General features: G+C 39.6%; 1 protein-coding gene across 2 annotated transcripts; it reads right to left on the minus strand.

The window, feature by feature from the left end:
- Nucleotides 1–2696: 2696 nt before the first annotated feature.
- Nucleotides 2697–17328, minus strand: sh3yl1 (SH3 and SYLF domain containing 1). 2 transcript variants are annotated; one of them, XM_004066459.4, is made up of 10 exons: nucleotides 17115–17328; nucleotides 10880–10987; nucleotides 10674–10787; nucleotides 8618–8682; nucleotides 8424–8536; nucleotides 6582–6710; nucleotides 6358–6496; nucleotides 5000–5084; nucleotides 4860–4913; nucleotides 2697–3599 (listed from the first exon to the last, which is right to left on the minus strand). In XM_004066459.4, exons 1-10 carry the CDS (start codon nucleotides 17293–17295, stop codon nucleotides 3391–3393), a joined length of 1197 nt encoding a protein of 398 aa, XP_004066507.2. In that variant the 5' UTR covers nucleotides 17296–17328; the 3' UTR covers nucleotides 2697–3390. The 2 variants fall into 2 exon arrangements, with proteins under 2 accessions (XP_004066507.2, XP_020563692.1); XM_020708033.2 differs by lacking the exon at nucleotides 17115–17328 and adding an exon at nucleotides 16314–16406.
- Between the last annotated feature and the right edge of the window lie 8293 nt (nucleotides 17329–25621).

The following is a 25621-nucleotide window of genomic DNA, read 5'->3' on the forward strand; positions in this document are numbered from 1 at the left end:
GTATTCACTCTGTATCAAGCAAGCAAGACAAAAAGACAAACTTTTAAACATTAAAGGCAAAATTGCCGTTGATGGTCTAGTTTGATAGAGATTCTGACACATCCATCATAGAGACATTTGAAGGGCAGAGATCTTTTCTACCATCTTGCTGTAGTGGTAAACAGTGAAATTATGCATGTCAACCTATGTTCAAAGCTTCTTTTGTTCCAGTTACCAACTTGAGTTTTAAGCCAGCGCAAAAATAGGTAACTTTAAGCCTATGTGATCCGAAGGTCTTTTTTTTAACTCAAACTCAAACTTTATTGATTTGTATGGCGCCTTTAATTTCAGTTCAAAACACAAAGCACTTAACTTAAAAGCAGATAAAATAATCATAAAAAAAGGAAAATTATGAAAAACAGAAAGCACAGGACAATCACACACAGATGGGACCCCTCCCTCACCAGATTCCTCCCTCCAGCCACCCAGTTCCCCCAGTAGAACCCTGAACAAACAAAGAACTGCAGCTTAAAGAAAGTCTGGCTTGGTACTGCTGTGAGAAAACGATATCATGGGGATCCATTCATTCCAAGGCCCAGCCCGACCACAGGGGTAGTTACCACAGCGCCTGCCCAACACAGAGCAGCCTAGGGCCCACCATACAGCTATTAGACCACAGAGGGGGACCCCACCCAGCCCAATGAGAACGGGCACTGCAGCAACAGTACCCCCTACAGGTGAAGCCGGTAGTGCCCCAGAACAATGGATCCCAAAGAGGAAACACTGGAGTAAAAAACATCAGAAGAAAAATTAAAATAAAATAACAACAATAAAAAAAAAGATAACAATATTAGTAATTGAAAATAAAATCATAAAATGATTAAAACATAACCTAAATATCATAAGTAAAAAAACAATAAAAAGAACAGCATATTAAAAACATAAAGATCATAACAGTCCTTAAAAAGAATAAAAATAGATAAATCGATAAATAATAAAAGACATAAGCATTTACCAAAGTCATGTAAAAGCCAGACCAAAAAGGTGGGTCTTGAGCTTCTTCTTATAAATCTCTACAGACTCTGCGGCCCTGAGGTTCTCTGGCAGGCTGTTCCACAGGCGAGGACCATAATGGCGGGACAAGGCCAACTAGGAGGCCAATTCCAGAGGACCTCAGGGTCCGTGAGGCCTCATATTTAAAAATACTATTTAAATAAGAAGGCCCAAGACCATTAAAACATTTATAAACCATTAAAAGAATCTTAAAATCAATCCTGAAACACACAGGAAGCCAAAGCAGTGATTTTAAAATGGGTGTAATGTGTTCCTGCCCTCTGGTCCTTGTCAGAACCCGTGCTGCAGGGTTTTGCAATAGTTGTAGATTTGAGATCAACTTTTTTGGTAAAACAGAGAGCAGGGCATTACAATAATCTAAACGACTAAAAATAAAAAGCATGCATGAGTCCCTCTGTGCTGGCAAGCGAGAGGAATGGGCGGACTCTGGCAATGTTTTTAAGATGATAAAATCCTGTAAACATTTGTTTGAAAAAACATTTTTACAAATTAACTCTGGCCTACAATCAGATCCAACAGGTTAACTGCCAAGAATTTTCTAGGGAAATGCCACCACTCATGACTAATCCTTTTCTGAATCAACTGGATTTCTGAACTTGTTTCAACAGACTCCACTAAACAGGATTTTCCACACGAAGTTTCAACTACAGATTTAGCTACTTTCTTTTTCAAATAAAATTTGCAAGTTTTTAAGGTGAGCATGTGTGCATTAAAATGTACAACACAAAGATCTTTTAACCCTAGTGCTATCCTATGGGGTCGAGATGAACATTGATGTGTTATTCCTGCCATGACAAAGATGGATAAATGTGAAGAGGATTTCATGTTATCCATGGACACCAGTGAAGATCACAAATCATTGAAGAAAATGGTTCAGGCTCAGTCTTGTGGGGTCTAGATGACCCCACTGTCCAATGTTAAAGTGCCTAGGATGGCACTAGGGATAAGGTGTATTCAAAGTAGATAGAATTTAGTTTGTTTCAATTTTTATTTCTGTAGCAACAGCTCCCCCTGGTGGAAGCATGTAAGGTTTAGCAGACGCCAAAGAGGCTGGAGTGTGAATGTATGCCCAGTGGAACAACACCCAGGCTACTCAGTGAGATGGGAGTGCAGAGGAGGGCTCAAAGGCAGGCAATTAAATACCTCTCCCAGGCAGCTGAGAAGGGGAGTCAGTGGCTGTGGATCAAGAGGAAGGACCTGACCTGGGCCTCCAAACGTCTCTTGGCTGACGGGGGGGGGTGAACCTGGGACGCTGGGATTCACTGCTGAACCCTCTGGAGGTGTCGTGGGCCTATCAGCGAAACACTGAAGAAGGGGGCCCACTTGAAGACCCAAAAGATGTCATCACTCATCTTCTTGCGACAGTGTCTCATCGATGCCTCAGAAATTATTCAGGGATAATAACATCTAGTCCTATAGAACAGACCTTGTAAAAATGAAAATGATTATCTTTTGTTATACATCAACAATAAATGTGGAAATATATAGATATTTAAGAGAAATACACCCTTTTGCAATAACTCTAAACTAAAAAACTATTGGTTTGAAAATAACTTTTAGATTAAACTTTGTACTAAATAAAATAGCTTGTTTGAACATTGCATTTCTTCAAAACATTCTGCAGAAAAAAAAACATAAAAACCTTTTTTATTTTTATTTCAGATTTATTCAAACTCTTCTTTGTCATTAAGAACACATGTTAACTTTACAAAAACAGGTTTAGTCCCGGATCCACCTTAAAAAAATCCAGTAGCAGCTCCAAGCATTTCCTTCATTGCAAAAACATTTAATGGTGAAAACTGTAACATCTCAAAAAGCTGAAGCTTAAAACACTGTTTCAGCAAAAAAAAAAATTAAAAGTGAACGCAACTTTATTCCCAGTACTTACACCCAAAAATAACAGAAGTAACAATGTTTTACAAAGTCTAGCCCTGTGAGTGTTACTTTTAGAAAACTGATTCAATACAAAAACAACCCGACTACATAAGTCCATAACGGAGAAGCAAGGCATTACAATAAGTATTAAATATAAAATGCTGCAAACTTGGAAGGGAATTAAAGATCCATACACCAGCTTTAGTAATAGTAACAGTTTAGTTAAAAAAAGAAATAGATGGAAAACATTCAAATTTTTCTTCACCTAGTATAAAAGAGATATTGTTTGGTAGCTTGTGATAAACATTGTTTTATCTAACAATATGCTCATTTTTGATAAATAAACTCAGTTTTAAAAATACTTAACATTTCTTAAGAAAAAAATCTAAATGTTCTTAAAAATGTGTCATCTCTCTTTAATATCTTAAGGCTTTACATCCTGCAGACCACAAGAAGGCAGCATTAGAACGTAACATAGTTGGCGGGAAAAATCCCGACCCGCCCATCGTCCAGTTTCCCCTCCCACCAGTCATGCTGGGACTCTGTCCTGGTGATGACGGTGATCTTGTCCCCTGGGACGATGCTCAAGTCGCCAGGCTGCGCCGCGGTGTATTGGTGAATTGCTGTGACAATCACTGGTCCACTGGCCCCGCCTGATGCAAACCATGACTCTGCAAAAAATAAAAACGTTGCAAAAATAGCATTAAACAATTTTGTCCTGATGTTTCACCTCATCTATCAATTGGCTATTACTGATGATTTTTCTTTATTAGACACAATTAACAGGGGGAGCAACATAACTACCTTTAAAAGACTGCACTTTGCAATAACACTAATGCTCGATTTAGTGAATTTATCCCAAATTAAAACAAATACAAAAAAAAAAAATTTAAAAAAGAAAACTTTTGATAGTGTTTGAGCTTGAAATCTATATATTTTTTACAGGTTCTTTTTTTCCGTTCTGCAGTTACAATTAACATGTCAGTAGAGGGTGCTACAGTTCATTAAAAAACGTATTTCTTTTAATCATAACCCAGTATTTCCAATTTAAAGCATTAAAATGAGTTCAAATTTAGTGGGAATTTTGAATTATTAAAGCATAAACAAATTTTTGGCTTCAAAAAATTACTACTTCACTTTTTTGCTTTATTATTACCATTGAACAAAAGTAAAGCTACAATAAAATATTACAGCCACTATAAAATAAACAAATATATGTCAAAAATAAAAATAAAATTATGATTAAATATAATCAAAGTCAGAAGGTTACGATAATAAAGACCTACATTAATGAGAAAAAAAGTCTACTTTTTACAAACAAAAGTAGTAAAATTAAGAAGATGAATTCTACAATAAGGAAACTAAACTTGTAAAATTATGAGAAAAAGGTCAACAATTTACAAAATAGTAGTAAAATTAAGAAAAGAAATTCTACAATTTACGAAAAAAGTAGTAAAATTATGAGAATTTCTTTTTTCAATTTACAAGAAAAAAGTTGTGAAATTATAAGGATTTTGTACAAGAACATAATTTCATAAATTTACTAGATTAATGGCATACATTTAGCAAAAGGCTTACTATGCTTTACCAAGAGACACAGACTGGCTAGAGATATTTGACCCATGAGGAGTGGATTTTGAGCGGGCGTCCCCTTTACACCGTCGACAGAGTAGTTGCAGAAGTCTAGCTAGTCTAGACTAACTTGTGAATCCACAAATGTACCCAGAGTTGTGTCTCCTAAAGTTGTATAACTTTTTCTTTTACTCCTAAAAGTCAGAAATTTGCGTGCAAAACACATATATGGTAATTTACATAAGAGATTTTTTTCCCTAAAGTGTTTATCTTGCACATCGTTTCTGCATCGTATGTCTTATTGACGAGATCTCCTAGACTTGAAGGAAAGACAGAGTCATGTAAAGCTTTAGACTTACTTGAAGTATCAGATTTATAAGCAGAGACGCTTGGGTAAAGGGCATTTTTCCCTGCTGTTGACACATAGACACAAGGAATTATAAAACAATAAAAGAAAAGAACAACAACGCGTGAACTAGTTTTGTTGAGCGGGTTTTACCAGATGAAGCTGTCAACCTCTGGGAGCTGGACGGTTTGGGTGCAGAAGAAGAAGCAGCAGAAGATCTGGAGGGGCGAACGGGGGACTGCAGACACACAAACGTGCACTGTTAGCAGTCCATCATGATACACACAACCTGGGAAACAAAGGAAACCTCCAGACAGCTTCTGCAATTAGCAAAAAGGACGTTCATCCATAGATACAGTCTGACTGAACACTAAAGCAAACCTTGAAAAGATAAAAATGATCAATAATTATTTTTAAAAAAAGAGAGCAAGCTCTGAAATAATTTAACCACTAAACCATAAAGAGCTAAAAAAAAAAGATTAAAAATTAAATAAAAGTTAACCATTAACCTCAATGGTTGCATCTTTAAACACTACAGTAGTACCTTACACAGGGAACATCTTGGGGGATTTCTTACTACATGAAACACCATTTTTCATAAACTTCAATGAGAAATAGAAATCCTAAAGGCTTTGATGAGAAATCATGTAATCTGTTTTTGGTTGTCACAAAGAATAAAAATAAAGAAGAGGCAAAATTACAGGTTAAAAGAATTCACCAAAGCAGGCAATAACACAAAAAAACACAGTAACAATAGTTGGAGTAAGTCTTTTTTCCCTTATCTTTATCTTATCCTTATCTTTTTACAAAATACTTATTTTTTCCCTCTCGTTAAGCTTTAGCCACTACTGCCCTTTTATGGGTGGATGTGGGCTCTCTGCAGAGAGTATGGGGCATGCAGGTAAAAAATATCAAGGTCATACATCGCTCGGTGAACCCGTAGAGCGAAAATGTTCATGTCAACTTTCTTGGGGGGCGTGCCGCGGGCACTCACTGAACACTGTAAGGGGGGGGGGAGTAGGTGAGATGCAGGCCTGTTGATCTTTTATTCATTTTCACCCCCCTATTTCACAAGGACTGCACCTGTAAGAGCGTTTATGTGACAACCTGGCTGTTAGAAATGAGGAAATTAGAGTGTAGTTTGTGTGGCTGGCACTGATATCTCACATGCACACCCGGTGCGTGCAGCATTTGTATGCGGTCAGTGAGTAGCCATTACTCGCACCTTACTAACGACTAAAGTGTGGCGTAAAGGCCCCCACCGTACAACAGCTTCACCCAAACATAAGTGTGTGCAACTTACATTAACCTAAAGAATGCACAATACACTTTCACTGCACAACAATTGCACGTTCCATTTTCAACAACGTCCCTTAAGGTGGCCATACGATCCTCAAGAGAACTGCAAGACACACCTGTGCTCCGCTTAAAGTTGCAGTGGCTCCTCTCTATGGCTATGACTAAGGCTTGTGGTTATGCAATATATTCAGACTTCCTTAAGGAGCACTCACAGGCTTGTTCTTGTTGGCCCAGTCAGTGCAGTAAGCCTCGGCGTAGATGTCCAGGATGTGGTAAAGGTCAGCACACTCTGAAGGAGGATCCACGTCTCCATTCAGAATGGCTGAAGCCCGGATTTCTTGCCTGTAGAATCTGTTCCATTAAAAAAAAAAACATAATATCTTTAATTTAGGGAAGGAAAAGAAAATTGTTCAAAGGGATAAAGAGCTGTCTGTACTTGCGGTTGGTCTCCTTGCGTTCAATCAGATAGGACCCCTCCAGAGAAATGCCAGCAAACAAACCTCTGGACCGGCAGTAGGTGAAGACGGCCGCAGTGCTCCGCAGAGCCACATCCGCCTCCACATTCCTAACAAACACAGTTGATCTGAGTGAAGCAGCATCAGCAGGACCACAGCGCATTCACCAAGGGTTTGTTGTTTTGCCATGCTGGAATGTAAACAACTTTACCTTTATGGTAAAAATGAATGAACATCAATTATGTGTTGATGATAAACGGATCTAATCCCAACACTAACAACTACCAAACCACTAACACCATCCATCCATCTTCCGCTTATCCAGGACCAGGTCGCGGGGGCAGCAGTCTAAGCAAAGATGCCCAGACTTCCCCCGCCCCGGCCACTTCCTCCAGCTCTCTGGGGGGACCCCGAGACGTTCCCAGGCCAGCTAAGAGACGTAGTCTCTCCAGCGTGTCCTGGGTCTTCCCCAGGGCCTCTGCCCAGTGGGGCATGCCCGAAACACCTCCCCAGGGAGGCATCCTGTACCTGTACCTGCCTTCTCAATACATACAAAAATAAGCCGAAACAAACATTACTGTGACTACGCTAACTTCCAGCTTTGTTAGTAACACGTAAAAAAACAAAAAACAGTCCGACAAAGCTACACGTTAGCCACATTAGCATTTTCAGAAAGATTACACCCAATCAGCGCTGTGTACCTTTCGAAATTGCTTTAACATCATGAACACATTTTCAAATATAAGGCGATCTAGATTATTAGGTGCAATGTTGTTTTTTGCCTTATAGTGTGAAAAAAGATAGTTTGTATAATAAAGAACAAAAATAAGTAAATAAAATAAGTCAGCTTTTGCTAGAGCTTACACAATCCCAGTAAATTCTAAAGCTCAGAAAAGAAAACACTATACAGTAGTGAAGCGTCTACCCAATAAACCTAAACAACTGATTCTGATGCGGCATACCAGCACAAAATCCGCTGTCAGAATCCGTTGGAATTGCGCTGATTGCGTTAACGGTCAAAGAGCTTGTTATTTTGCTGTGGCAGACCACAACTCTGGGGTAAATTTATTTTCGTCATTTCTAATTCTCCAAATACGCCCAAGGAGGTCTATAGAGTATTTGTGAGTCGACTCCTCCATAAACTGAAGGTTTAAATACAGTTTTTATTTTAAAAAAGCGGAAAAATAGTTAAACACAAAAAAATGATGTAAAAAAAAATCTAAACCTATTATTTAATGGCATTTTGTTGTGAGAATAAAAAGCATAAAGGTTTTCAAAGGGTGCTGCAATTGAGTATAAAAATGGATGAAAAATTTTTTTTGGATCACACCAAAAAAAACTACAAAAAAAGTCTCTAGATTGGTTATTTGGATACATTTTTGCAAACGATTAACCGGATGAAATAACCAAACATTGACATAAAAGACAAAAAAAACATATGGATCCATTTTTGTTTTGTTTTTATGTGCAATTTCTATAATTAGAATTTGTTTTCATGCACGAACACGTTGCATCTTCTTATCTGTCAGTAGCTTATTTAGAAAACATGAAGGAATGAGACATCTGGCCACGCCCACAGGCAGAAAGAAAAACCCACAAAATGATGGGAGCCAGAACCCTCCGAGCGTCCCCAACAACGCCCTCCTTATTCCAAATCACGACAACCCTTTAAAATCTGAGCTAATGCTGCTGTGGATGCCTCAGGCTGTCATCACAGCAAGGCCCGTCATTTCCATCAACACTACACATTAGGTGCAATTAAGACGCAGACAGATTGGAGAGGGTTAGTGGGGGGGGGGGGGGGGGGGGGGGCAGGAATTTACCTGCCTACAGGTCCCACAGCGACGGTGCAGTTCCCGCCCAGCGTCAGGTTCCCGCCCTTTGTGAAGGCCTCGATGGCTCTGCGCTGATTCAGGATGATCACCAGATCCGACACCTGAACATAGTGTGGCGTTGAACAACATCATCTAACACTTTCAGGGGATTTTTCACTCAAAAGTTAAGGAGGTGTACTCACTTCCACCCCAATTTCAAATCCTCCGCCTAGGCCGGCAATACCGATGGCTGAGGGTGCTGACCAACCTGAACATGAAAACCATTTCAAACTTGTTAAATGCTTATGTTCAAACCTGGTTTTATGTTTTTATAAAAGATCAAAGCTTGGCTGAAACCAATCATCCAAAGACATTAGAGTTTAACTTTTGTTCATACAAAAGCCTGCTCAATGCAGGTATTAATCTTTCATGTGTAGTAAAAACATCTCTGCATCAACAGAAACAAATGCACCATATTTTTAGGTTTTAAGATGGGATATATTTTAATCGTACATTTCTTTCTGTTGCTCCCTTTAGCGAACCAGCCATTCAAACCTGTCCCCAATTCCTCCTTGCTCACACCTTCATGTCCTCCTTGATTTGTCCATGAACCGTCTTCCTCCAGGCCTCTTTCCTACTGTCCCTCCTTTCAACCTGCCCAAATCATCTCCATCGGCTTCCCTACATTTATTTCCAAAAACATCTAACATCATCTGTTCCTCTGATGGACTCATTCCTGATCCTATCCATCCTCAACATTCCAAACCAACAACATGGCTGCTCTCACCACAGTCTTCCACACCTTTCCTTTCGTTCTTGCTGACACTCTTCACACCTTAACTTTCCTCCATCCATTCCAACCTGCTTGCACACGCCTCTTCACCTCTGTCCCACATGTGGGTGGACCCAGCAGAGCTTTCAACTTTACTTCGTTACCATTTTTAAAGCTCTGGTGAGCCCATGCCACTTCACGCTTCTTTTTTTTGGTGCAGAATCTAATATGATACAGCATGACGGGTATTCTTTAGATAACTAAGCCTGTGCAACAGCTTCTTATGGCAGACAAAAGCTCATTAAAGACGAGCCTGTATTAATAAGACTTTGGGTTCATTCAGACTGGAAAAATCTGTTGGTCCGGACCCAATCAGCTTAATTTGGTCCAGATTCGAGTCCTGAACCTTGTGTTTGACTGCCGTCAAGGGAACTTTCCTGTTCTGGGCTAAAGCTTGTAAACAAAACCATGTGACTAAATATCTCTTTACTCATTGGTCAGGAATTACGAGGGTGGGGCAGAGCAACTAGAGGCATTATGGAGGTCCTGCGCTTTTAGTTCATTCAAACTTAATATTTCGCTCACAACTTTTGGAAGTCTGCATCAACATCAGGCTCAACATTTTTTACTCGCTTTTTGGTCTGGTGGAGTCATGCTGTAGGGCGGTTACTGGCAAGAAGACAGATAAGAAGGTATGCTAATAAGTGTTTATGACATATGATTGTCAGGAAACAGTGAGTAGTTATTTGTATTATGTTAAAAATTTAAGTTTCTGAATTAATCTGATCAAATTTCAGTGAGTTGCTTTGTCTCAGTTGTGGTGTTATGACATTTTTTTAAAAGAGAATTTGTAAGAAAGTATAAAGGTAGCTTTAAGATGACGTCACAGCAACCCCTTTCGGGCATGTTAAAATAAACGTTCTCACAAAAAGCCTATCCTATTTTTTTGTCTGATAACACAAAAATTGTTGCTTTATATTTGTCCACGGCTACTCTGTCGCTGCATTCCTACTCTGCTTACATCAGCTACAGTGTTCATTTTGGTACAACTGCTCGCTCCGGGTCGGACTTTCAGACCGAGTAACCTCACTTTAAGCTGAGCAAATGTGTTCAGGCTGAATAGCCTAAGAGTGAAAGTATGTCAGCGGTAATACGTCTCCTCTGTGTTTATGCATTCAAAGTATGCCTTATCAGACGCATTAGTCACCAGCAACTATCTAATCTTGTATCCACAGTACAGTATAAAAAAGATTTAAGACTGTTGAGAGTAATTTTAAGACTTTAAATGACTTGCCACCATTTAAACTTAAGGGTGAGCTTTCATGTGAGCTACAAACCCCTAATGACTGTCTTACACTCATGGCATTAGTCTTAAAGTCCTGATTGGGTCATGATAAAACTGACGCGAGCATAACTACAGACATGTCTGCAAACGATTCATAAGCCGGCATCAGAAGTCTGTCCAAAACTCCACGAAAAAGTCTTACTTCGGTCAGCGAGTCTGGCAATGACGATTCCACTGCCTCCTCTGGCAGTGATCATGAAGCCAGCTTTGATGACAGAGATGATGGCCAGACCCTCCGCCTTTGCTATGACATGAGCTGACACACACAAAATATATAAAAGTCACATTTTTTTAAACATAATTCCAACTGTTCTCTTAAAACTTAAAAAAAATATACATTTCTTTTACCAGGGATAAGTTTGTCTGGTCCATATCTGTTGGAGATTTCCGTAAATTCTCTCAGGATCTTGGCAGCCTTCTTTGCCTCAGACCTCAAATTGGAAGGTATTGGGTTCACTGTGAACACAAGAATAACAGAGGGTTGAAAAGCATTTAAAAGCTCAAGTAAACCGGATTTAATTTAATTTAAACCAAATTATAAAGCATAATGTTTAACTCTTGGGCTATCTTGTGGGGTCCAGATGACCCCACTCCCAACGTTCACGTTGGTACTCATGATTTCAAATGGGCCACCTTACTAAACTAACACTGAAGCTGTAACTTGAGACACCTAAGTAACACATGGTCTTTGAAGTATCTTAACTCTTCGACTGTTTATGTAATCAATGCCAATCAGCTGGTTCTGATGCGTAGAAAAGTGGCTTTGCACTGATCTACCACACATTACAGTTTTTCCTCCAATGGTTTGGCTCATTTCTTGAAACAGAAATTACATTTTCACAACAACATGGACACACCTCCAAACTACTTGGCAATTGTTCACAACAGAATGGCATTTCTCATTATTTTCATCAAATTGCAAATGTCTCAGTACATGTCTGAATGTCTCAGTACATCTTTGCAATTGATTAAGTACAGGTAGTCTTTATTTAGCACAATTTCCAAGTTAATAAATCTTGTTGATCTAAACTGTTGATTCTCAGTCTAATGGTTGTTCGCTCCAAAATGAGTCAGCATCATTTCATTGTGTAAGTCCTCACATGCACAATAGTCTGTTCAATTGTCAAAAATGGTCAAGAACATAATACCATGGATACAATATATGAATCTCTTGGAACATTTGATCCATTTATTACAGCAATTGACAGTCAGGTGAAACTAGAACTTGGCTAACGAAGGAGGATGTCCCAGGCCAGCGAAGGGGCAATATAACTATGTGTGCTGGCATATCTGAGAATGGTGTGGCCAACCACATCCCCAGTCTTGGCCCATACAATACACAGAAGCTCCTCATCTTCTTGGACTGCCTTCATTTTGATTTGATCCTTGAAAATGAGAGAGATCTCTTAGGGCCTTACCCACCACTATATGTTATTGTACGGGACAATCTGAATTTCCACCGTGGCCCGCTCATCAGGGCCTGGTTCACTAATCATCCAAGGATGGTCATAGTGTTCCTTCAACCTTACTCTCCTTTCCTCAATCCTATTGAGGAGTTTTTCTCCGCTTGGAGGTGGAGAGTGTATGAGCATAAGGCTCAAGATCAGAGGTCCCTGCTCCATGCAATGGATGCTGTGTGTGAGGATATTACACGAGATCAGTGTAGGGGATGGTTGCAACATGCACGCCGTTTCTACCCTCGTTGCATCACAAGGGAGAATATACGCTGTGATGTGGACGAGAATCTGTGGCCAGACAGACAGAAGCGTGTGGACGGCCAGCAGGGTTGAGGACGATGGCCAGGAGAGGGAGGGTGAGGACAGGGACCAGTGAAGAACTGTTAGTTATAAAACTCAAGCATTATTTACAGCACTGTAGGCTACGGTTGTGCCGATGGACAATACCATCGTCCATCGTGATGGGTGACTGACATCCCGATGGAGAGACACCATCCTGGTGCCACGCCCCCGCCACGCTGCGAGTAGACACCATAAGACGCGGTTTCATGTGCAAAATATCTTGATAAGGATTATTGGTCGGATTAGAATCCAACCGTGTACATGGGCCCAGAAAAACTTTTTCAGATTATAAAAACATTCACATGGGTCACACTTTCGGTCGGAATAAATCATTCCCACATGCGCAGTAGTGTTTTTAAAAACCGGAATGGAAACGTAGTTCCGCCGAGCGGCTACATACGTCAGCTCGGTAATATACGAGATGATCTCCTAAACATGCTTTTATTAATGTTATGGTTATTATGAAGCGCCTGTTCGCTCATCATTTTCATTTTAATCCGTGTGGTCAGTGCTTTTTCTGTTGAAAAACGGAGCCGGAAAAAGCCCGTGTTAACTTATTAGCAGTATGCTAACACGGGCTAACAACATTAGCATGAACATAAAATCCATGCGTGAAACGCTGCAATCTGCATCTTGGCTGAACGTAAATATGTGGGAATAACATCAGCTTTTATTTTGTAGGGACACAACTGGAAACACAAATCCATGTGATTATTTGCACGATTTCTAAGGACTGAGCGGCCTTTCTGCTTCGAAGCTTACACACTGCGTGAGCTAGCGCTCCGAGCTCTGCCCCGACACACACTTTTACCGGGAGACCCGGTTCTTCTAAATTCCGGTTGCTCGTTCACGTAGAGCTGCGGGACGGATCATAGTCCTAAGTCTCCCACACGTAACAAAGCATCCTTACTTCCCCTAAAACACAAAACTGTAAGTCCTTCTGCTCTGCTGGAGACACGGTCGCTCGCTCCGCCGGTCCACTTGACTAATCAAGTGCAGGACCGGACCACTTCTTTTCTATTCTGTTTATTTATTTTTTTAAGTCACTTCCCTCAGTTTAGACTGGATCATCACGGATGAGTCATTATTTGGGAAATAAAATAAATAAAGTAATAAAGTAAAATAATGAATAATATTTATATAATAAAAAAATACCCCCCCCGATGATATCATCGTCCATCCCGATGGTTGACTGCAAACATCGTCAACTGCCAATTTAGGGGACATCGCCCAACCCTACTGTAGGCTGTATATCATTTTCATTGTTTTTTGTTTGTGTGTAATAATAAAGTATATTATGCTGTATACATTTTCTTTTTACTCTGATGTATGAAAGTTACTTTATGTGTGTGAATGATAATGGTTACGATTTCCTTGGCAGTATGAGTGCAATGTGTGCTGGTAAACCTAAGAGACTCTTACCCTAAAATCCTTTTTCATTTTTTCAGTTTTATACAAAATTGTATTCCGTTAGCTATACAAAAACAGTACAGTAACCATTGTCAATAAAGGACTGAGCTAAGACTGAAAGGTGGACACGAGGGTTATTTCAATGGTTCTCTGCTGTAGTGACAAAACATCTAATCATTTTGACTTGCTGTGCTTACACAATGTGAAAGGGACAAAGTATTTTGAGGGCACTGACTGTTTGAATAAGGAAATTTAGATTTGACACATGAGTGAATTGTTTTGGGAGAGATATGAGCTTTTGCAGGAGAACCATGGCGTTGTGCTGAACCATCCACATTATTTTGGCAAAAGCACCAAGAGTGTTGAGAACGTCCGGTCTGCTTCAAGAAATTAGCCAAAGCAATTGAGAAGAATCTTTGCCATTTTGGTGGCACTGACTCTTTACATGGGAAAGGAATTTAGTTTGGAGCATGAGTGAACAGTTTTGGGAGATATATTAGATTTTGCAAGTGAGCTATTGTGTTGGGCTGAACTGTAAGACTGTTTTGCCAAATGATCTTAGAGTTTTCAGAATGTAATTTCTGTTTCAAGAAATGAGCCAAACCAATGGAGAAAAACTGTAATGTAAAGTGTGGCATTGCGGTGCAAAGCCACTTTTTTCATGCCAGAATCAGCTGATTTATGCAGTAGAGGTGTAAGAAAGAAAAGAAAGAAAATAGATTATGAGAAATATCACGATGTCTCATTGACAAAACGATATTCAATTCATGATTTATAAGCAAACGTATGGTTCAGTCTCTTACTTTTGTTTGCAACTTAAAACTCCAACCGCTAGCTGGCAGCACCCCACACCAAACCTCTTTCAGCAGCTCTATACCAAAACAACAGGATGTCACGAGAACTAGGCCTGCACAATATACCGCAAATTTATAGTTATCGCAATATCAAGCTTTGCAATATGCATATCGCAAAAGACAGCAAATTTGCAATAAATGGTTACCTTAGATGTGGCCAAACAATCTTATAGCAGCTTGAAGTGTTTAATGGATTGAAGGAAACCCTTTCTGCATTTGACCAATCAGATGGACCCCTTCACGTTGTTAACTAATCGGATGGCGCCCTATTATGTTGTATGTTCGCCTCCTACGTCAACAAGAGTCATTTGTAGTATAATTTTTAAGCTGTTGTAATGGAATGGGAATAATATTTTTGGTTGTTTTGCTAATTGTTTATATACCGCAAATTATATCGTTATCACAATATTAATCACTGATATCGCGAGTTTTCTTCATACCGTGCAGCCCTAACGATCCATCTTGTGTCAGTTCACTTATGAGCTTCAGGGTTATTTTTTTTTTATTACAGAGCTTAACGAGACATGTAACACTCAGTTTTACTTAGGGTTAGGTACTGAAACTGCCAAGTTGCTATCGGTAACTTTGCGTGCACAACTACCGGCACTATAGAAAAGCGCAGATTTTGGTGTTTCGTTTCAGACATGTCAATCACTTAAATTCTATTCAGTTTTAACATACATTTCTAGCCCATCGTTTTACATCTCCACCGATTGTGGACAGGCTCACATTAAAGTGGGTGGGGCCATGATGACAGTCAAAATGCTGAAGGCAAGTTGAGCGAAAGTTTGGCTGCACCTCACACAAAAACATTTTACTTTAGTGACCTGATGGATAAGAGTGACGTGTACAACGCTGTGGAAAATACCCCCGTGTGGTGATTAGATGGGAAAATATGTGTTTGCTAACCCGTGTGAGAAAACTGAGATGCAGAGCTGCAGTGCAGACCGTCAGAAAGAATGAAGTAAAGCCTCTTAGGCATATACAAGCACTCTCCTTAGACCTGTCAGGCAGGTTCGCTGTGGCAGGTTTTTAATGTATTTTTGAAGCAAGAACCATTCAGGCACCTCATTCTGACTCTTAATTAAAATGATAATGAAAATGGTATTTGACATTTCATTTTCAAAAAGTTCTCTAATAAATGTGTAGCAAAATTCAATTAGAAATATCTAATTTGACAATTGAAATGGATTAACAGAAATGCTTTTTCATTTTCACAATGTAACTGCATCAAGACTCAAAAGTGAAATTAAAAATCAACCCTCCAAAATGCTTTTTCATTTTCTACTTCAACACCACTCATTCTGTGACATAATTACAATAATAATACAAAGAGGGGATTGCATTTTTTTTTGACATCCACCGCACAAAAACTGCCGCATAAATCATTTCCAGTCAGCAGTTCCAGGGTGGAGGCTGGCGATGACGTTAGTGCTCACTCTTCCTCTTTTGTTACTACTGCGCGTATTTTTCATTTAATTCTTGATTCAAAGAATGCAGCTTCATTGTGAAAATGAAAAAGCAATTCCGGTATTGACTTTTATTTTGAATTATGAGACACAAATGCGTCCATAAGATATAGTTGCAGTGTTAAATACGCTGATAATTAACAATATATATGTTTTTTTTTACAGCTTTAAAAAAGTGTATTAGTATTTAGACTGCCGTAATTTTAATTCAGTAGATTTAAAAAATCTGATAACAGAAAGAGTGACTCACCATCTCATAAAGTCCCGCTTAACTAAAACCACAAGATTTTCTAAGAAACTCAGATTTCCCTAGAAAACATTCCTTGCTCCTCGACCTACTGTTCCAGTGATAGCGAGACACCGGCTTGCCGACATTCCAACAAGCCTCATGCTGGAGCAGCACATTCCACACACATGACAGCAGCAACACATCCCAATGTCACACCACTGTGGGGTGGGATGATGACCACTATTTGTTACACAGTCACATGTTTAGCTTTTCTCTCATTTGAGCAAGTTCTGTGACTCAGCAACCCACCACATGATCTCATTATAAAATAAACCATAATTTGTCACAGCTCTGCTGATTAAAGGATTACATTTCAAGACAGTAAAGTGTGGTTTATAAAACAAAGTAGTGTCTTGAATTTCTGTTCTTATCTATTTAATAGGATAGACAAGATTTACTGAAATTACTTGATTAAATACAAATAAAGAAATTATCAAGCAAACATAAAAAGATTCAACTTAAAACTTTAAACCTCACAATTTACCAACCACACATTTTCAGAGAATTAATCACAGAAAAAAAAAATTTTTTTTTAATATAAATAAGTTATTTTTCTTAACTTAGTTTTAAAGAAACCATTTATAGTCGATGCACACTGATTAAGAAAGTGACAAAAACAACAGTCCTCCGTTGTCAGTGAACGCAGCACTCGCAGGTGTAATGGAGCATTCAAAAGAGAGAATAGCGCGCGGACAGAATACACAAACAGGCTAAAATAACACAAAACTCCCCCACTTCGACGTTTTGTCAAATTTTACTTACTTCTCTTTCCTTTGTTCAGTCGCTTTTGCGTGTTTACCTGCCGCCAGGTGAGCTGCGCAACTATCTCTCTTTGCACTTCCGCCTCACGAGCTGGCCGGAAACTCGAACAGTTACGCCTTCCTCCTGAACAGGAACAATTAGTCGCTGATACACCTGCGCACGTGGAGGCAGGTGGGGACATTAAAGGGGAAGGTGTCGACGTGTTGCCAGGGGAGACGAACGACGCCCGAGCAAGTAACCCAGCCGTTTACACTGCCATTTAGCAGTCAAGCCATGTCCCCCCCCCCCCAGAATTCAGTCTGCTAGGCGCAAAAACGACACGACACGTATTCGATTAATAAGTTGGAAATCTTAAACGTGGGAACTAATACTTATCTATACGCACACACAAAAACTTCGACTCTTCCTCCGTAATTATAAATGTCATAAAAATGGCTTATATTTCTGCATTTGGAAGTTTATCTAGACCTAGTGTCTCAGCAAATACGATAATGTCTAAACATTCGTTCAGGTTTAAATATTCGTCTAAAAATAATATAAATAAACGTACTACTTAGTATTAGCCCAAGCCCATCATAGGGTGGAATTAAGTCATCTTTGAATCAAATTGCCTTAATTTGAAATAGAGACGACGTAGATTGAAAAAAAAAACAAAAAAACAACCTCTTTGGACATTCTTTGTAAATGTATAACTATCATTTATAAATATAGAAAAGAAGGATATATTGGTAAAAGGATGTTGGAGATGGAGCTGCCTGGCAGGAGGGCAAGAGGACGGCCAAAGAGGAGATACATGGATGTCTTAACAGAGGACATGAAGTTGGCTAATGTTAGGGTAGAAGATGTCCATGATAGAGTGAGGTGGAAAAGGATGATTCGCTGTGGCGACCCCTGATGGGAAAAGCCGAAAGAGAAAGAAGATAAATATAGAAAAGAATACCTACTAGGGGTGTAACGATACGCTAAAATATTAATTTGGTTCAGAATTTCACTGCCGTTTAACAAATATGCCTGATATGAACTGCTATTTTATGAACTATTATGAAACAGTGATATGTCTATTTTACTGATATTATTTTTATTATTTGGTATAAAAAAGGTTGAAAAATATTACTTGCAAAATTCATTGATTGGTTTTACATAACCAAAAATAAAACTGACCTATGTAGGTGATCTGCTTTATAAAATAAGACAAACTAATAGCTGCTTGAATAATTTTCTCTCCTTACTTTTTAACTACTAAAAAAACCATATAGTGCATTAAAATACTTTTTTTCCCCACAAGAATTGTTCAAACGCAATGCATTGTGGTCTATGTTTCCCAATCTAGTGAGTATGGATGGTTTTTCGCAGAGACTTCTGTAAAATGTCTAGGGCACTTAATTTTGAAATAGTTGATTCTGACATATCTACAAAATGGCGAAGGCACTATGTAGTGAATAGTAAAGGAATTCAAACGCAACATTGGATGTTGGAATAAAGAATTTCAGGAATGTGTTAAGAGGAAAAGGTCAGCTAAGAAAAAATGGGACACGAAGACAGGAAATACAGAGTAGGGCTATTTATCGTTAACTATTGATCTGATTCGATTCATGAATCAAGATAAAATATTCACAGATCAAACCACAATTCTTACTGTTTAATATATTATATTTGAATGTTTGCTATATGTTTGCCTTTTTACTGGGTTAAAAAAAATTAAACCGTATTGCATCACCATCTTTTATTCCTTTATTTAGAACAGGATATTGGAATTAGCAAAACACAACTGATAGGAACACAAAGACTTTAAAAGAAAGAAAACAATCTTTATCACTTTAAACAATGTCACACTCAAAAGTCATTTAAATTTAGCAGTAAACATGACGTAAAACTCACTGTTGCTTTGTGTCATTTAACAACAAATCATAACAATGTTTCCACAGTTTTTCCATCCTCAAAGTTTTGTTGAGTACAGTTGACAAGAAGATAGTAAATGAAGATAACAGCTCAATAAACATGACTCTGTAACAACTATAGAAAACACTCACAGTCTTTTAATCTAAACTGACAACAGCGTTTCCAACAGACTTTTTTAGAAACTGAATTGTTTAATTTTTGTGGAATTACAAAAACTCCTACACTTTAGACCAGGGGTCGGCAGCCTGCAGCTCCGGAGCCGCATGCGGCTCTTTCATCCCTGTGCTGCTCTCTGTGGTTTTGGAAAATAACTTATACCGTATTTTCCGGACTATAAGTCGCCCTTTTTTTCATAGTTTGGCAAGGGGTGCGACTTATACTCCGCAGCGACTTGTATTAGAACTAAATTGAAATAAATACATTGTTAACCCTCCTGTTATGTTCATTTGTGAGGAACAGAGATGATGTTCCTGGGTCAATTTGATGTATGAGGTATGTTAAGTGTTAAGAAATATGTTAAGTGCCTCAGAGAATCAGCAAACTTTTTTTTACAATAAGATCTTGAAGGCTAACAACATAATATTCTATTTTCCAAGGATTTCATAGATTCAGAAATGCAATAAAAATGACTACATTCTACAAATACAGGATGTCTCAGATTTTGTCAAATAAATTTACCGTCAAAATGCGAATTATAGTCCAGTGCAACTGTTTTTTTTTCTATTTATAATGCATTTTTGGGCTGGTGCGACTTATACTCCGGAGCGACTTGTAGTCTGGAAAATACGGTATTTTAACTGACTTCTTGGTTCTTTTGTTATCAGACACGGGTTATGTTTTTACACATACCTGACAGACGTCTTCCGTCTTCATCAGAGTCATCATCAGATGGTGTGTGTGTAACGTATATATAAACAGCTGATTTTGACTGAGGCGGAGTCACCTGTCAAACCTGTCAAACCCCTGCTTTAGACGAACATTTACAGACGTATTCCTGTATTCCACTACGCTAGCAGTCAGCAAAATATTACATCGCATAATTGATCACAAGTTTTTTGTGATAATTTTATATTTCAAATTTAATATATTTTTTAAATTCAAATAGTTAACTATATATATTTTTTTAAATCAGTTTTTAAGAACTATTAACGGAATTATTTTTCATTTACAAAAAAACTAAAATTCAACATGATTATGCAACTTTACAGCAACAACTACATTGCCTGAAGTGCGTTTTTACTATACTCTACTATATTTCTAAATATAGCAAATCAGAGATCTCTGACGTCCGATTTTTGTACTTGATTGTTTTGTGAACAGATCCCGAATATCTTTTCAGATACTTGTTACAGTCAGGACTACAGAGAAATACAGCACAATGTGAAGGTGGAGGTGGCAAAGGCCAAACAAAGAAAGTTTGAATACTTGTGTAACATGTTAAACACAATGGAGGGAGCGGGAAATTTATATAAAGGCAAAGAAACAGAGATGGAGAGAAGGTGCAGCAGGTTAGAGAGGTTTAGGACAACGATGAAAATGTTTTGTCAGAGAAACATATTTTTTATATTAGATGAATTCAAGGAAGCCAGATTAAAATGGTTTGGACATGTTTAGAGAATGTATGGTGATAGTATAAAGACGTTGGAGCTACCAGGCCTAGAAGAAGACCATTCATTCATTCATTCATTCATTCATTCATTCATTCATTCATTCATTCATTCATTCATTCATTCATTCATTCATTCATTCATTCATTCATTCATTCATTCACTCATTTTCTATTCCGTTTAGTCCCTTTCGGGGTCACTAGGCTGCCGGTGCTTATCCCGGCCACTTATGGGCGAAGGCAGGGGGACACCCTGGGGAGGTCGCCAGTCTGTCGCAGGGTAGAGGAAGACCAAAGAGGATATTCATGGATGCAGTGAAGGAGAACACAAGGATGGTTGGTTTTACTGTACGTGGATACAGTGTATAAGGTTTGATGTAGGTGGATAATGCTCTCACGAACCCTGAAGGCAGCATCCAGAGGAAATCTATGAATGTGTTGACTATATAAATGTTTTTTTGCTTTAGTGTTTTTTTGTCTCTGTATGTGGTAGATTTTTTAAATCTGTTATTTTATCATGTTTTACCATTAACATTTTGATTTTTTCCCCTAACCTTTTAGATTTATTACAGGATTACTTTTTTATTTAAAACTGCAATTCTTATTATTTTCATTTAATTAAAGAAAAAATGGGTATAAAGCAACAGCTCGTCAAGTTTGTCTCAAGGCGCTACTCAAAAACAAAACAAAACAACAACAAAATCAGACAGAACTTTAATAGTTGTGATTGTTATAATCCAGTTAAGTTCAAATAATTACAATAAGGTTGGGATCCTCATTTTGAGGAGACAAAATTGAACTGAAATTCCTGCAGTAGAATGTTTTTCCTTTGGGCTCCTCCCTTTAGGGGTTGCCACAGCTAATCACACCATGATTTCCTCATGTACTTTGACTTCAGCTTCATAGCAGATGCCCTTCCTTACTCAGGCCTCCGCCTTTACTCAAACTTGAGACTTGCACACGAAAAGACTGGACAGTGCCCCCATGTGGTTACAGTAACGTACAACTCCTGGTGGTTTCTCACCCAAGCTCCAACCCTGATTGACCCTTGAGATCAGACGAGATGGAGCGTGTCCAGTGTACCTTGCAGTTAGGGTTGTGCCGATGGACGATATCATCGTCCATCGTGATGGGTGACTGACATCCCGATGGAGAGACCACCATCGTGATGCCACGCCCCCGCCACGTTGCGCGTCGACACCATAAGCCGCGGTTACATGTACAAAATATCTTGATGGGATCAATGGTCGGATTAGAATCCAACCGTGTACATGGGCCCAGAAAAATGTTTTTAGATTATAAAAACGTTCACTAAGGTCACACTTTCCGTCGGAATAAATCATTCGCACATGCGCAGTAGGGTTTGAAAAACGGAAGGATATAAACTCCGCCGAGCGGCTTTTTTTTTTTCAAACTTTATTGTATGTAACAATTCAATACAAAACATTGTTAAACAGCGCCGAGCGGCTATATACATTGACATGTCAGCTCGGTAAAATACGAGATGATCTTCTAAATGTGCTTTTAATAATGTTACGGTTATTATGAAACACCTGTTCGCTCATCATTTGAATTTTAATCCGTGTGGTCAGTGCTTTTTCTGAACGAAGCCAGGATTAGCAGTATGCTAACACGGGCTAACAACATTAGCTTTGGGTGGCGCTGCACGTAAACGTGTAAGAATAACATCCGCCTTTATTTAGTCGGGACACGACTGGAAACACAAATCCGCGTGATTGTTTGAATGTTTTCTAAGGACTGAGCGACATTTCTGCTTGAAGCTCAAACCGCTGTGTGTGCTGACGATCCGAGCTGTGCTCAGACACACACGTTTAGACCCGGTTCTGAGTACGGTTGCTTGTACCCCTAGAGCTGCGGGACGGATCGCAGTCTTAAATCTCCCACACATACCGCTCATGTAACAAAGCATCCCCCCCCTTCCCCTCAAACACAAAGCTGTAAGTCCGCGCTCCGCCGGTCCACTTCACTAATTAAGTGCGGGAGCGACTACACTTCTTTTCTATCTTGCTTGTAACTTTTTCTGTTAAAGTCACTTCCCTCAGTTTATACTGGATCATCGCGGATTAACCATTAGTTGGGAAATAAAATGAAAAAAGCAAAATAACGAATAGCAGTTATATAAGAACGAAAAATGTAAAAATACCCCCCCCCCCCCCCCCCCCCGACGATGTCATCGTCCATCCCGATGGTTGACAGCAAACATCGTCAACGGCCAAATTAGGGGACATCGCCCAACCCTACTTGCAGTATAAACACTAAAGCCGTTAAAGTCATTGGAGAAAAAAATCCATCCAGTTGTTCCTGATCCCTGGTTGACTCAGCAGTGTATCATATCATGGATAGGCTATGCTATGTGGTCCAGTACATTTTGTAAATGCAAAATCATTTTTTGTGACTCCGCACCACCACTCTACATAGTCACGTGTGGGACGATTGTATAAGATTTTGTTTAGACCGTGCTCCTGTTGGTTCACTAATTAAAAGTTTAAAGCATTGTGGTCGAACTTTGTGCTCCTCTTTTGATGATTTGGCTTTTATTTTTTTATTTTCACTTTTAGCTTTCCCTGTGTGTCTCATGAATTTTTTTTTCTTGAGTTTCTGTGAAATTAGTTTCTGGGAAACTGAATGTCAGAAAAAGTTGTTAAGTCATGTCTATGCCTATCTATGGTCTATCACTATCTATTTTGGGAGTTCCAATTTCATTTGACATTTTCAGAGTTTGACCCATCCACAGATCTGAAAGTGACAGTAATATGAGAAACATTTCCCATTATTTTAGGAACTCGACAAACACCCCTGAGCAGAGAAACAGGACAGAGCTGTGACGATCAGTGACAAAGCTCACACGCACAGTAACCACAATGTTACCCGAACACGCTACCAAGCTGTCAGTCATGCATCCCCTCCCAAATTGGTTGAGCTACCGTTTGTGCGTGATTAGCGCTAAAATAAGCCAAGGAATGTGTTGATTGAAATAGGCTACCTATGAAAGTGTCTGTGTGTGTGGTGAGAGGTAGACCTTGCTGTTATTACCTGCCACAGGTGTGAGTCATCGGAGCACTTTGCTCCTCCTCCTACTGTTTCCACTGATGTAAAGCCTTAGTCACACCTGCCCTTAGGCTAAATATTGACCGTCTGCAAGCGAAAAATGGGCCAACCTCTACAGGACACTCAGGTGGCCCGCACAAAATGTCAAGGCGCTAGACCAGTAATTGAACTTGTACTGTAGATTTAAAAATGTTGATGCACATTTTTCAAATCCTGCGGATTATGCAAGGGGCTTGTGATTGCTGTTTGGAATTTATGTATTTCAAGCAATCAAAACACTAAAGAAGACACACAAAAGCGATATTTACTGTTCACGTAATAAGTGCATGTTCTTCCTTGCGTGCCTGACTGTTGGACAATAAGGGAATCCTACGGGTGTCCCGCATGCACCTATGCATCACATGCACACCCTGTGCATGTGGCATTCACGCAGGGTCAAATGTGGCGACTCAAATGCGGCGTAAACTAATCTGTAAGAGAGCATCCCTCATTCGTCTTAGGTCCGTGCATCTTAAATTAGCCTTACAAATACTTTACAATGCATTTATCACACGCACGACTTTTGTGTGATCCATTTTCAACTACGTCCCTTGAGATGGCCACTTGAGCCTTAAGGGAACAGTGAGACACTCCCCTTAAAGTCTTAGTCACATACACATGGGGGTTGACCTGTATGGGTGCTGCAGGTTTTCAGGTTGTCCTGGCCAGTAGAGGGTTGTAGAGAGGAGCGGCCACAACCCAAAGGGAGACAGGTGTGTTTTGTAGGCTCCCTTAAGGTTTGTACACCCACCTTAAGGGCCAACATGAAAATGGAACGTGCGACTGCTGTGTGTGTGGTAACTGTATCTTGTAGTATTTGCGAGGCTAATGTAAGTAGTGTGCCCTGACGCCACACTCTAGTCGTTAGTAAGGTGTGAGTACTGACCCCTTATTAACCACACGCGTTGCTTAATGCACTGAGCGCGCACCTTTCACTTGAACAGAACTAACAGGCTTCTTGCTCTGTGCACAAGGTTACTTAGTTTTATTAAGTGTGCCCTGTGATCTGTTGCCTGAAGTATGTCCGGATAAACAATGTGCATGAACATTTACGCTCTAACAAGTGGACAACCCAAAAACCCACAGCACCCATACGAGGCAACCCCTAAACGGGTGCATGTGACTACAGCTTAACTTCAGTCGTCCTAACCTCACTGTCTAACATTTCACTTTCATTGTTATCTTTGAAGACAGAAAGATTTTAGTGTGAGTAAAGAAACGAATGAGTGTGGAGTAACTTGAGGGTAAAAGTGTAGATATGTGCCCAGAGTCCTTCTGGTTTCTGCAGCCGTCTTGCAGATTAGCTGCTGAAGTTTGATTGTTGTTCACGCTTCAAAGAAGCTGAACTTCTTCAGAGGAGAACTGTGGTGTCCTCCAGATCTATGGAGATAATTCATGCAAAATGGGGTTTTTGTATTTCCAAAAAGAGTTTTTAAAAAAACAACAACTGGACAACAGGTGATAATAAAGCAGCATTACAAATTCGCCTCTGACTGTTGCCGCGGAAACTACTCCCACCCCTCACTTGCCGTCAACTATCTATTCAAATGGTTTCCCACGGTTTGTCCACTTTGTTAGCCAGAGAGCGGACGTTTCCTAGGTAGTGCGGTGCGTAAACCTCGCTGCCTCCGTTTGACGAGCGCGCCTGCCCGCTTACCGCGTTGACGCTGCTTTCTTAGTCCGCACAGGGCTGCTGCATCTCCGATTAGGATCTCCAAAAAACGATCCCTGTGAGTGAAAACAGAAGAAAAAATCCGGAACTGGATTGCCCGATGTGCAAGAGATCTTCTCTGCTAAATGTAATTGCTGAGGGAGAGCGGACAGCAACGCCAAAAGGGCAAAAAGTGACAAGTGTGAGAGAGCACAGCACCGAGGCAGCCATCATGGTGCATGT

The sequence above is a fragment of the Oryzias latipes genome, chromosome 2 (genome assembly GCF_002234675.1).
Source record: "Oryzias latipes chromosome 2, ASM223467v1".
NCBI classification, from domain to species: Eukaryota; Metazoa; Chordata; class Actinopteri; order Beloniformes; family Adrianichthyidae; genus Oryzias; species Oryzias latipes.